The sequence below is a fragment of the Lathamus discolor genome, chromosome 4 (assembly GCF_037157495.1).
Source record: "Lathamus discolor isolate bLatDis1 chromosome 4, bLatDis1.hap1, whole genome shotgun sequence".
NCBI classification, from domain to species: domain Eukaryota; kingdom Metazoa; phylum Chordata; class Aves; order Psittaciformes; family Psittacidae; genus Lathamus; species Lathamus discolor.
The window spans coordinates 73,581,103-73,595,932 of NC_088887.1; the positions used below are offsets into that span (position 1 = coordinate 73,581,103).

At 41.2% G+C, this 14,830-nt stretch overlaps 1 protein-coding gene across 6 annotated transcripts in view; it reads right to left on the reverse strand.

The window, feature by feature from the left end:
* The window catches only part of MBNL2 (muscleblind like splicing regulator 2), a 114,887-nt gene that overhangs the window by 34,763 nt on the left and 65,294 nt on the right, over positions 1-14,830 (reverse strand). For all 6 annotated transcript variants that reach the window (XM_065678041.1, XM_065678039.1, XM_065678036.1 and 3 more), the window contains one exon: positions 2,574-2,738. In XM_065678041.1, the coding sequence (XP_065534113.1) occupies positions 2,574-2,627 (54 nt within the window). In that variant the 5' untranslated portion in view covers positions 2,628-2,738. The remainder of the gene's footprint in view (positions 1-2,573; positions 2,739-14,830) is intronic.

Below are 14,830 nucleotides of genomic sequence, written 5' to 3' on the forward strand. Positions count from 1 at the left end.
CATAACAAGCTATTTGTCACGTAACTTCTATCTGTTTGCATGCTGTTTTTGCCACCTCCTGCAATTATATGTTACTTTGGCTCACATATTGAAAAACCTCACCTTTGCAAATGTTTGTTTGCTCAGCTGTCACCAGTGGCAAGCAGAATAAATATTATAATCTCAGCTGGACACAATATTTAGAAAGGGATTATTCAGGCTTAGCTAGAGTTCATCTTACGAAAAAATTTGATTGGAAGGAATGATACGGGTCTGTAAATCTGTTTCATGCCTTCCTACAGAGAGTCAGTGAAGTCATGACCAGAAGAAAGAGCACTTGTGTGATGCTAAAACACAGCACTAGCAAGGCAGAATGGTGGGTTTGTTACCACCAACTCCATGGGGGGTGGAGGAAGAACATCACCATGGTGAGACCATGGTCAGATCTGGAAAGTACTTTAGTTCTGCAAGAGCTGACGTTTACCCCAGAGAGCAAAGCTGTAATTATAAATGAGGAAAAATTATGAAGTAAAACAGGACACATCTCAGATTAGCTTTGTCAGAAATTAAGTTCCCAAATAAACTGGCAGCTAGAAATGAACCACCCAACAGCAGAACACTATGGAAAGACTCAAAAACACTTAAAGGAGGAGGAGTGTCTTTCTCATCAAGATGGCTTGCATGGACTCTGTTAGCGAAAGGAAAAAAGCCATGCACGGTATATAGAAAATACCAAAGAGAAAGCATAGGAGTTAGAACATTTATTTCTGGTTTTATTTTGTAGTTTTTGGTTTTTTTTTTTCCTTTGGGACCAATTACTAATTATAAATGAATGTGAGTTAGTACCAAGAAGATGCTTTGAGCAGCAGATTAGCCAGAATACCCAATTGTATGGAAATAGCATCTACCTGTCACAGAGAGTTAAAAATGAATGTCGCCCTGTTTTTATCAGAGATCAAAACCGCTTGATATCAATCAGCCCAGTTCATATATAAAGTATGAGCTAAATCCTTTAGAGGGTAATAATAAGCATTTATATGAAACAACGGTTCAACTATGTTGAGGACAATATGTGTTATGTAAAATATAAATAACAGCTTTGTATCAGATATAATTTTAAGAACAAAACCACGTGTCAAATGACTTCTGTGGAATTTTCTTTCACTTTTTATCCATTTGGTCAAGACTGAGTCATCTTAATCTGGCAGTTTATGTGAGACAGTGAAACAAAATACGGCACTTTTATCACAGCAGTCAGTACAGAAGGCATTACGTCAATGAAACTGTAAACTTCAAATGATGACACGAGTGACTAGAAAAAAGTATAATTCTGCCACTTCAATTTTTCTTATCCTACTAAGAAGTGGAATCTATTACTTCATCAAAAATTTTTCTGGTGAAAACTCAAGCAGTAAAACCCTAGGAAATATGAAAACACATTATGCCAGTATAGCAAGATACATTTTGATGAACATGTACCAGAAATCCAGGGACTCCTGACACCCAATTTTTGTTCATGCCTCCCAGCTTACAGCAGATGTTTCAAATACAAAAACACATTCGAGAGGGGCACCTGGGGTGAGCTTCCTGTTACCAGCTACAGACATCTTTCTCTGAGATGCTTACGCTTGGCTCCTGTGATAGCCCGTGGAAAGACAAAGGCACTTAAAAGCCCAAATAATATAATCTGAATGCAGATGTCTGAAACAAGTCAAGCAAATAGTAATAGAATTGCCTATGACTTTTGATAAAATGTAAATGGACCATGGAAGCCCTACACAGAAGTTGATGCCAAGACTCCAGATGCCTCAAGTTAGAGAAAGAAATCCCACTCCAGTGAGATACCTTAGACTAGGCATTCAGATTGAGGAAACATCATTAGTAGCCATGTGTGAAAAGTCTAATTCAGATTACTTGCCTAACCATGCTTTTGAAGCCTGGTACAGTGAGGAACTCAACTGCAAGGGCAGTCCAGAGCAACGATCATCTTAATGTATATCCAAAGGTGCTGCTCATATATGCAAGACCAGTTTTATGTCACCTTCTGCATTTGAAGTGTCCCGGGCACCATACACATTACCTTAAGATAAAATGCTGAGTTTGTAAAGTGTGTGCATCAGCAATTCTCTGGTAAGTAAGAAAATGCTACCCTGAATAATGACCTTTTTTCCTGGTCCTGGGATTAAATAGTTTTAAACCAGTCAAACCCACAGACTCCTACTCACAGAGTTTATGAGCAAAGTATTATTACTATGCAAATTTTCACTTCCAGAAGGATTATAGGTAAGAACCTCGCTAGTCTGGACTAAACCTGATATGAACTGAATGAAGGAAAAGAAAAACCCAACAAAACAAAACAGGAAAAAAATGCAAATTATTCTGGGATAAAAAAATTTATCAAATTTACACCATCACTTTATTACATCTTCAAATGCAAATGATAAATCAGCATATCTCTAGGATCTCAGCAATTCTTTAAGTCAACAGAATGGGGACTATTTTTACTGACATTAGTTTAGAGAACTTTTGCAGGTCAATATAGTCTTGTACTTCAACTTTACTTACCATTAACACCATCAGAGAAATATACTTACCACTGGCTGTAGCGGTGTCCCAGGGAACATGAACTGCATTTGCTGGGCAAGCATTGCTGCTGCAGTTTTTTGTTGGATTAAGTTGTTCCTGCCATTGATTTCCAGTTGAGTTTTTAAATGTGTTGGTGGATGAAGGTACTTGCAGTTCTCCCGTGTACAACGACCCTGGAAAAAGAAGTCACGTTAATCGGTCTGCTGCTTTTGATGACGGTTTAATGCCTTCAAGCAAAGTATTACACCATAAACTAAGCAAGAACTAATGAAATACAGGGTGTTTCCTGGGAACTGTGTAGCAGGCTGGGAGGAGCTGATGGCCTTGAGCTCTGCCTCAGCCCACTACTTCTGACTGATCATAAGGCTATTACCCATGAAAAAAAAAAGGAGAGATTTTGAAACAGCATTTTCATTGTTGAGTACAGATCACTGCCATCACTCTGAGTATCACCCAGACTGCCCAAACTATATCTCCTGGTATCTTGGTTAGAGTACCTGGTGTTACGATAACATAGATATTTTTTATAACAACATTACATTATGAATAACAAATTTATTTCATTTTTAATATCACAGAATCACAGAATGGTTTGGGTTGGAAGAGTCCTTAAAGATCGTCTAGTTCCAACCCCCCTGCCGTGGGTAGACACCTTCCACCAGATCTTCCAATTTACCTGTGTGTGACATGTATTTGTACAGTGTCCCCAAAATAATTCTGCAAGACCCTGCCCAATTAATTTTTTTTAACTGCAAAAAATTAAAACCTTCTTTAATCAAAAGGCACCTTTTAAGTGCATTATATTAGAATGTAATTCTGTGTTCATGGCAGTAGGGATCAAAAGTGGCTACTCTTTGCTTGTGTTCTCTCGTACGTTCACCCTTATTCCAATTCACTGCCTTCTGGCTTCCTGTTTTTATTACATCAGCATAACTTTGAATTATTTCCATTCAAGTATAGAAGAACAAAAGTCAAGCTAGTACTTTTGCAGCCTAAATTTAGAAGCAGTGCATGGAGCTGAATCTCCAAAGCAAAAGGAGAGCTCCTGGATCAACCTGAAAGCAGGAATTGTTAGGCTATTATGAGACAATAAAAGACAATAAAAATATGGGTGGGTAGTCACCTCTGAAGTGGCTTGTGCTGGAGGAAATGGACACGGAGCACACCTCTACAAGAACTGCATTCTGACCAAAACGTAGGTAAAGTAGCATAAGACGCACCAATACATTTTGCCCCAGAAAGGGAAACAGTAAGGTGCACCAGCAGGTTGTGCAGCTGCAAGGCAGGATATGCTGGGATCAGAGGCTCCTTGATGACACGGCTCACAAACAGACATTAAATTTTAAGAGCTGTGACCAGAGGTCCTACAGCATTAGTCAAGCTGCATTTGACACACTCAACTTGTAGAAGGTAAGCTTCCAAATTGAGACATTTTTTAAATGTGCTTTTTAAGCTTTCCATTCACTGGTATAAGGGCTTTACAATCTAAGCCAAAGAAGGAATATCCTCCTATAGCCAAGAAAACATTAAGATCCCTATTCAAGAACACCACAGTGTACACATGTACACTGACTCTGTGTATGTATACACACACATACACACTGCTATGAAATCTTCAGTACGCTTCAAATGTCCCAGAACAACAGTGTTCACGTTATACTTTTTACTCAGACATCAAAACACTGCTGATTCTACCTCTAATCTGCTATGAGGATATTAACTACCTACACAGGAGTGAGTTGAACACATTCAGGAAGGTTCTCCTGCACTGAGGCCAATGCGAAGGCAAACAGCTATTTCCACACTATTAAACTACTGAGAACAGCTCTTTGTGAACTGTGCCTGGAGTATGCTAAGTGGCAGAAGCCAGAAGAATTCAAGAAAGCTAAAAATTTAAGAAAAAACCACCAGTCTCATCTCTCAGGAGCAGTGCTTGGTGCTGTTTATATCTGCTAGTATAGATGCAGCCATTCTCAGGACATCACGCCTTCGCTCTGACTTCCACTGTGCGAGTCACTAATGCTGCCCTGTTCAATGAAGTACACAAAATGAATGCTACTTCATCAGCTGGCATGAGCGGAACCAGAAATAGTCATTATTTGATGGACAGAGAAGATGGCTGGCTTTTCTATTTAGGGCGAACAAGGCCACCATCACCTTCATAATGTTAAATTGGAGTATGCTCAGCACAGGCAATGAGCACATGCTTTTGTTTTGGCTGATGAGGCAAACTGATTAAGACGTTTTCAACCGAGATCTATTTAACCTTAGTCTATTTTGCATATGAACGGTTCATACAGCAAACCTGAAAATTAAAACAGCAAAATAAAAAGAAACTACCTAGTGGAAGTCTCAACCTATGGAAACAGAAGTGCTCCTCTGGTAAGGATTGAGAGCAGCATCTCTCAACCACAGTGGCTTTTGAAGGACCTTCAGCCTGAAGAGTACCTTCAGCCAGCCCTCCACAATGAAAGCACACGGCTAATACATACCATCACTTCAGGCTCTGCAGAACGACCCACAGTGTACAAAAGACTGGTTATTTCAGAAAACTTTCCTAAATAATCCAACCATACAAAAATGTACTGTCCTCCTTGAACTTACTCGTGTCTGTGCCTCCTTTACTAGTTTTTTGAGCTCCCATTTAGCAGTGAACGTGCTATAAAAGAGCTGTGTGGCCCCATCACGCTCCTATGGAAAGCGCTGTAAACAGATCAAGCCTTGTTGAAATTAAATGACCCAAAATAAAACTGCGGTGGAATGAGCACTGAAAATATTGAGCAGATTAATCCAGCCCTTGCTACCAAAATTACATAAATTCTGAGACCAGCTTTCACTTTTTGGACCTACAATGGTGGCAAGAAAATGCCTATAAGCAACTTTTCATTCCTTTTTTAACAAATACCCCATGTCCCTGTGAACTCCTGGTGAGAATCGTTTCAGAGAGGAACTGGTCTGATTCCCAGCTACTGACCATTGTAAGAGCAGTAATTCAAACTCGTAGTGTCACCTCAATCAAATGGGACTCTGGATTTTTGATTTATTTATTAAAAAGCCAAATACAAAGTCTAACTGAGATAACAGCACATACCAGCCAAGCAGCAGAACAGGCACACAACACGCAGGGGTATTCAACATGTTGGCTCGGTAACCATCTACGTAACAGCCCACTTTGGATTCTTGAAAAAGCTACTGTATTAGCAGGGCACCTCATAATAAATTCAGAGACAAAATTGAGTGCTTTAACTTTAAGATGCATCAGTACCAAGCCTCTGAAGTGAGGCTTGTTTCTTTACAGCTCCTAAAACCCCAGCTGTTCAGGAGCTGCTCCACAGACGCTTAGTCCCCCCGGAGCACAGCAGCACAAACTCTGTCAGCAGGATGAGGCAGGCAGCATGGAAAATAATTGCTCCATACAACTTTTAACCTGCTCCCACATATGAGTCAGTCCTGAAACTGACTGCACAGACAGACTGGTTTGAAACTCGATCCCTAGAAACTCCTGTCGCCCATGAAGTGGAAGTTATCAACAAGCACATCATAAGCTGTTGTGTACTTCCCATGAGAGTTCTCCCCCAAAAATTGCTTTCAATGAGCTGTGTCCTTATCTGCAATGGATAGTAAAGACAAAGAGACATCAGATTAAATTCCCAGCACTCTGCTATTCCCCTCATCCTGCAAGGATGGTACCTGCCTCTGACCTTTCATTTCTCTGTTTTTGTCCTCTACAGCTAGCCTAGCCTAATGCATAGGGCCACATTTCAGGCGGCTAATGGAAGGTTTTAGCACAGAACGACTTTTCTACTGCTAATTATCCAGACTGGGAACATGCTGTGTCTCGCACGGGGGCTATGCCACAGGCTTCATTCCAGTAAAGAAGTGGGAGAGGGAAAATGTGCACCAAGGACCTGGCAACTCAGATGACTCCAGTGCCCATCACCCAAGCACAGCAACAAGAGGCCCCACTTCTGCAGGGGGTCTTGGAAACTGCTGCCTGAATAGCTTAATATCAAAATCACATCTCTTAACAAGCCATGGCACACCACTGACTTTTGTTTTTAAATCAGTAGATTTCCCTATTAAGAACAATAGTGCCTAAAATCAATGGCACAAGACAGCCCACGGATGGGAATATATTAAAAAAAACTTAGGTATGTGCTAAGAATTATTATTTTAAAACAAGCAAAATGAGGCAAGTGCAGAAGTAACACCCCATAACTTTGCATATTAAAATATTAAGAGCCCATTTCCTGCCTACAAGTTGTACAGCCACATCTCTGCCTTGAATATTTTACAAACCTACAGCTTTCTTCAGTTTTGCACTATTGCTCTAAGAGTAACAACAACAATAATTCATCCAGGCCCAGGCTGGGAATTGCTTATGCATTATAATGAGTTAGCTTTCACTTAATAAAATTATGTTTTATAATACCAAAATAAGACGTTTGAATAATAATTTAAAATTAAAAGAAGGCAAAATAATGCTTCTTTTATCTCTTAAGCTGAGAATTAACTAATGCACCCACAAACATTTCTCTCAGGTGCTGAATTCTGCTTTTAAGATGGGGGTCCATACATATTAGAATCACAGAATTACAGAACCACTTAGGCTGGAAAAGACCTTCAAGATCATCAAGTCCAACCATTATCCTAGGATAGCCAAGTCCTCCACTAAACCGTGCCACTGAGGGCCTCATCAAAAGAGTTTTTTGAACACTTCCAGGGACGGTGATTCCACCACTGCCCTGGGCAGCCTGTTCCAATGCCTGAGCACCCTTTTGGTGAAGAAATTTTCCCTAATATCCAATCTGAACCTCCCCTGGCGCAGCTTGAGGCTGTTACCTCTTTTTCTATCACTTGTTACTTGGGAGAAGAGTCCTTCCATTTACTGTATTTGATCAAAACCCTTGCAGGCCTGTCCATGCTGCACGGTTTGGTTTGTTATTGCTTTCAACACATACAAAGCCAGAGTCCCAAGGGTTTATTACAGAGGAGAACACTAGGCCACCACACCAGACAGCAGGCCATGGGTACACCATGCACCCCTCACAAAATCAAGTCTCAGCTTCCCCATCTACCTGTTTCTAAAGAAGGTCACTAATTCATCAAGTCCCAGCTTTTCAAGCTTTTCCATTAGAGAAGCACATCCCAAAAGTCATGTGTCAAGATAGAAAGGGACAGATTAGGGAAGGCGTTTTCAGAGTGCCGCTAAGCAAGCAAAATGGGAAGGTCTCTTGCTTCAAACCCTAGGAATGAGTTCTTAGCATTCTTATCATAAAAGTCCCACTATTACATGTAACAGCCCCAATCTATACAGGCAATCCAAAACTGCTGTAAAACACTTTCCTGCAGCATAATGTGGTGGGGGTTGCTGTTTTGGGTTTATTTCTGCAAAAGGAGAGGATAATTCAAGTTGGAAGAGACCTCAAGAAGTCCCCAGTCCAACCCGCTCAGAGCAGGGTCAGCCTTGGGGTCAGACAGGTTGCTCCAGCCAGGTCTTGGATACCTCTGGTGCTGGAGCCTGCACAGCCTCTGTGAGCAATGTAATCGACTGCTTCACTGTCCTCTCAGTGAAGGTGATTCTCCTTACACTCAGTCTCAACCTGTCTAGTTTTAGCTTACGCCAGCTGCCTCATGTCCTCCCACCATGCACTGCTGTGAGGAGCTGGGCTGCACCTTTAGACAACTTTCTTGCCCTTGAAGGCAGCTCTTACAGGAGGAGCATCAGCATGCAACATCGTCACATCCTCTTCTGTTAGGGTGCCTTTCTCAGGTTTGTACCCTGAGGGATACATGTTACCTTTTTCTAAACCACACCAGCTAAATTAAGACTCCTTGTATGCTTTACCTCATCCCTTGGGAAGGTAGCAGCCATGGTTACCTGCTTTACCAGAGCAGCAGTGTTATCTATCACCAAACTGATCAAATTATTTGTATTTTCCTTAAATAGTTGAAATGGGGAAATTCCAGCTTGAAGCTAAGCATACAAATCCAAAGTTAATTGATGTGATTTATTGATACTATTACTGGGAAATAACAGAGCCCCTCCTCACAGCATAGCTTAACATGACTCTCAGCTTCCTCCTGTACCCCGCCTCCCTCCATCCTTCTCCCCCAGAACACCCTCCCACCTCTCCTAAGTATAGACCAGGAAACAACTCACATGATAAATATAACTTGCTCAAGCTGTGCATGTCCTGAAGGGCCAGCCAAGATGCGCATGTGGCCAAGAGACCACGCTCCACAGCGGCTCAGTGCACGCTCTAGCCTCTTCCTTAGCTTGGTAGTAACTTGGATCTCTCTCTTCTACCCAGACACTGATTTTCGCATAACAAGTAAGAACTTTGCGATATGTCTTTGAGATGTCTGCTTCTAGCAACTTTGCTTGAAATGGGCCAGGCTGTTCAAAAGTTATTAGGGTGTGAGGATGATGCCAGCAAGAATATGGATAGTGCAATTATGCAAACCCTGTTTCCTTAAGAAAACAGGCTAAAACTAACAAATGCAGATGAAACTGTATGATCCCTCAGGATTAAATATGCTGTCTTATGGAACAAAACCAATAAAAAATAAGGTATATGACTTCTAAGACATGCCTTTTAGAAAGCAACTGAGCAACTGGTTCTACAAGGGCAGAAAGATTTCCTGGTTTCCTGCTAGAGACTCTGAGATCTAAATATTTGCTGGAGTTAGAAAAGATACACCCCAAACCCTGTATTTTTTAAAGAGTAGTAATCACCTGATGCCACAATCACCTCTCCTACTGGGGAAAAAAATGAAAAGAAAAAGCAATTTTCTGTATCATGCAGCTTTAGCAAACTTGAACATGCTTGTAAAATCAGATCACATTTTAATAAACTAATGCACTTGCAACTGTGTCCATGCTGGTTAGCTATATATCACCTGCTTGATATTATTAGGTACCTGGAGGTATTACATACTGTTCAAACCTTGGCAGAGTAAGAGCTAGCACAGGCCACTGCCTGGGGCGGTGGCAGCACACAGCAAGAATAGCCACAGAGACAGCCGAGTCAGCAGCTGTGGAGGTACCTAAGCTGTAAATAATCCTCTGGAAGAGTTTCTGACAAGAGGAGAAATTATTTCTTCTCCTTCAGGATTCATTCTCAGTAACCCCTCAGCAACGTCTGGTTGGGAACGTGTGTGGCCTCACCCAATCAATTTAACAACTTCACCATTGCATAAAACAGGAGCTTCTAAATTCCAATAATCCCGGGCTCCCTGGCGCTAAAGATAGACTCAGTCAATAGGAGGGCAGGGTATTTTGAGGTACTTAAGCTTCTGCTCCTGTGCATAGACAGCCACACTAGCTCTACCACCCCCAAACATCCAGTTCACATGTTATTTTTCAAGTGCAGAAATAGCAAAAAGGAAAAAAAAAATAAAGAAAACACCAACTGTCTATTCATATGCAGATAGGGATGGTTCCTCTTGTTCTACAGGGCTTGCATTTATGTATTTTTATATATATTTTGGTACATGAGAGCTCAACCACCAGCATTTTAAAGGGAAGGAAAAACACCAGAATTCAGTTTGAACTGAGTAAAAAGTATTTTCCATCTAGTATCATAATGAGGGAATTCAATTTTCCTATGCAGAAAGTAAAAAACCAGATACCTCCATTAAAGTATTCCCTTTGCACTTGTTGTGAGTATGTACCATCTCACACAATCTGTAGGACTACACATGCCCGCAGTTAAGCATATGTGCAAGGACTTAAGGGATTTAGTTAAGCCTCAAGAACGACTAGTCATAGATTTTTAAAAATGTAACTTAGCATTTTATTTCTTCCTTAAGGTATACAAAAAAGCTTCAAACGTTTTTGGAATTTTGCATAATTTGACATCTAGAGTATGTTGACTTGCAAATATGAATGCTCAGGAAAACACGATTCCTTTAGCCTAAGCAGTATTGCATCTAATTTATAGGGAAAAAAAGGAGATCAGAATAAGATCCCTTATCCTGAAAATGAGACATACTTGAACTATTTGAGAAAAACAATTTCAAAAGGACCAAACTGTACTAGTGAGAGAAATATTAAGCTTTTGATGGAGAGTTCAAATGCCTCAACCTTCACTTGTTGCCATACACTCTACCAGCACAAAGACCTAAGTGAAAAAACGTATTTAAGAAAACAAGCATCTCCTGTATTTCAACTGTTGGATCTGGGGATAAAACCCAAAACCAGACACCAAAAAACAAACAGAAGCTACCAACAAAACCAACTTAAAAACTCGACTGAGAAATTAATTCTGTATTTCTAAAGCCACCTTGCAAGTCCACCCACCCAAGTCAGTGAGCGTGCATACATATTTATATGCACCTACACACTTCCGTTTCAAGAGAAAATAGAAAGCAAATTCACTTTCTTACTTTAAAGTAGAAAAGAAATAGAAGGCAAAAAATTCTCAGGTGACTTCAGCTTGATTCAGGCCCCAACAGCCTAAGAGAACCCATTAGCTGCTCTTCTAATGATTTCAATTATTTGTAAGAAACTAAAAGCTGGTAAAATACAAATGATAATTTTATCCATGAAGTTAGAGAACAAGAACTGCCTGTAACTGACATAAAAAATAGAAAAATCTTGAAGAAAAATGGAAGCCTTACAAAAAGATGGAGTGTTGAAATGATGTCAGAGTCTTAACACTAAAGACTTAATAGGAGATATTTATTTAAATGGAAAAAGACCAAATGTTCTACTGAAGAGCACATTTGCAACGCACAAAGAGCTCAGAGTCTCTCAAGATGCTCTTTCAAACAAATGTTGAGAAGGATGGCTGTAGAGAATGGTTTAATAATTTGCCTTACAATATCGAGGGAAGTGTACTCAATACTAAATTGCTCAGAAGAGAGAGAACTCAAGCAGGTATCACAGACGCTGAAAAAAAGGACACTTAGGAAATCGTAAGTCATTTGACAAATACCCTTGAAATGCCTCTAACAAATAAGACAACAAACATTCAGACAAAGAAAGAACAGTTTAAACCAGCATCCATTTATTTTGTTTTTGTGTTTACTGCCTTGAAAATAATTTGAGAATAATAGGAAAACAAAGATTATTTCTTCTCCAATTACATAGCTCCTTTTCCTTTTTCTATTTCCCCCCTCACTGGCACTCAAAATCTAAACCAGTTATTTTTACTTAGATTCACGTCTGCCTACCAGCATTGAACAGTACATCACAAGCAACTGTAGAAAACCCTCGCTAGAAATCTTCCCTCTAATGCACAGAGGCATGTTCCATGGAACAAGAGGCAGTGTAGGGGAAGACCCTTATAGAAAAAAACAGAAGAAAGCAGAGGAGAGTATGACCTCGCTTAGTTAAAATTCCTCAAATGTCTTGTTTCTATTACATAGGTGGTGAGACTCTTCACAGGATGCCTTCTGCAGGCTCTAATCAACATACAGTTCCTCCCACGGAAGGCCTAGATGCAGCCATGCAACTCAAGACAGGCTGCAGTAGGAAAGCGGTGATTGAAGCCCTCCAACTCTGCCTGTTCAGAGCAGCCAATGTATTTGCAGGTTCCTGCATTACGGACAAAACATATAAAACCTTTACGGAGTCTCACAATACAGCATTACATACAGCTAACTGATGTCTGGGCAGCTTTAATGCACCCACTCGTCACAAGGACAGAGTGGTTTTGTCAAAGTCAGAAGAGAGCTGTGTAAATTGCAGGTGGGACCACACAGTAACTCAAGGTGACATGGATTTGCTGCTGGTAAACAACATAGTCCACTATTAACTTTAACTCAACTAAACTGTAAAAGAAGGTAAGGGCTTTGAAAGGGGCAATTTTCTTCAGTGTTTCTCAGTATCTCAAGAGCAGACAAAAATTGCCATTCCAAAAGTAATGCCAGTAAAGGAAGGTAAGTTGTTTGACTGCATGTCACCTGGCAAGAGAAAAGGCAACAGCAGTGTAGCAGAACAGCAGAAAACCAAGCAAGAACATGGGCATGGCCTGGTGCCACTTCCTGACATACCTTTTTCCTCCTCTCCTTTACAATTCCCATAAAAGCCTCAAGCACGTGTATGCTGACCTTAATGCAAGTTTGCTCATACAAACAGGACTGAGATCAAACTCCCTTGTTTTGGAAACACTCGTTTGCAGTGAAAAGGCAGTCAAAGATAACTGCAGAACCGACAGTCAAGCCCTGAGACACCTTATTTCTCTCAGTGGCCTGTGAAGGAACGCCACGATGCCCCAGCATATGGACTACACCCTCCAACATCCACACCACTTGTCTTCCACTGTAACCTGGTTAAAAAAGAAAGAGTGAGAAGTGAGGACAGGTCTTTGCTACTAGGATGCCCGTGAGGCCAAATGGTGAGCAGCCCAGTAAGGACCAGGCAATAGGCTGGTACGCTGACCATGGTTCTCTCAACAACACAGCAGGAATACTAACATGCCTCATAAAAAGACATAAAATCAGTTATATGGCATCAAAAAGGAGCAGAAGACATGCCTTGGCAGTGAGGAGCCTGGCTGACCAGATCAGAAGGAAATAGGAAGAGAGTACTGTAAAACTGGCCCTGTTAGCCTCCTCAGAGAGTCACCTTCCCAAGGGAGCCTTGAGAAGATGTTTCATTTGAGAGTAGCAGTGGATCAAGACATTTGGGAAAGGCCCATTACTTGCAAGAGTCCCACAATATGGAAAGAATCATCAGCATAATGTAGCAATCCCTTAGGTATCAAGGGATCCCACTGTTGTGTTACGGAGAAGGACGGACCTAATGAACTAGGAGCAAGCAAGGACACACTTTGGCTACTGGCGTGTCAAATCCTCCAGCTTACGAGCTGGATGCCCAGACACCATGAACTGCTGAGCAGTTCATAGGGGTGACCTGATCTGCTGTTGGCAAGTCCCTCTGCCACTCTTCGCAGGATCCTTTCACCCTGGCCAGGCCACTATGCACCCAAATGACACATCAGGGCTCCTAGTTTATGTGTGGCTTGCTGAGCCTCTTCCCTGTTGGGGATTGCATGTTTTCTTGACCAACTGCTTTACAAACAAAAGGAAAAGCAAGGGCTGAGTTAAACACACAAACTGCCAAGGACACCTCACGTAACTGCAGAGGTGGAAAGTGCGCTGCCTAGTCCCTCTGCAGGGGAGGAGTGTTTACCCACCCTCAGCACAGTGCTGGAACTGCAGCTGCATTGTTAATAAATCAGGGGCTTCACTCCTGGGACAAGCCAGCAAGGGCTGGAGTCTGACACCAGCTCTCAACTCACCAGGAAGTTCTTGAAAACATACAGAAACTTCCTGGTGGTTTAGAAACTCCCTTTATTTGGAGCTGCACTGAAAAGCACAAATTCAAAAATGGCTCCTCAAAATGAAAATATATTTACATTTCTGAAGAAGAATCACACATAAAATTCCTGATACTCTCTAGAACCGAATGAGGAGTGGGAAACAAATTATTGAGATGAAAAGACACCGCATCACTGTAGGACCACCTACAGACAGCAACCAAGCGTGCCCGACCTGAAAAGAGAAAGGTAAGCAGGCACCTTTCTAGCCTTTTCTATATTCAGCCCATGCTCCTCCTCTTCTGGGAATTGTCTTCTTAACATCAGTGACACATTTCAGTTTCTATCTTTTCTTGCAGCCCAGCACACCTCAGATTACCTTCTTCAGGCAATGGGGAAAGCAGTGCTAGTAACAGGATGGCCAGAGAGACCCCTGCACCGAAGAAGCAGAACATGAGAGTTATCAGTGTGAAATACTCAGAGAATCAACAAACGAGATCACCTTAAAAAAATCAGGGGAAGGAGGAGGGTGGGAAGAGGTCCAGAAATTCAAGCAAGAACAAAGAATGAAGCCCTGGCATCCAAGTATGCTGCCAAACCCCCTTCTCTTTTTGCTGAAGGGTTATCTGTCCCCCTTCACCTGGTATTATGAAGCTTCTAGAAGATCTAGCAAAAATAGCAAGAAGTATAATGCAGTTACATTTATCTCAAATGGTAGCTTACTGAATTAGGCAGCTAAATCACAGTTATGAGAGAAGATAAGACACACTGGGATGTCTTATTACCTTCCTTGAATACTATATTCAACTAAGTATTAGAATACATGATTGTGGTCTTCAAAGTGCTTATACATTCTCAACACTGTGTTGAAGGAGCAGATAATTATTCTCTTTGTTGAGACAGATTCAGCACTGAATAAATAGAATTCTAGGTTAATCTCAAATTAAAATAGCGCCTCTAGGTTTTCCAAGGCATATATCCTTGACTTCCAGGGG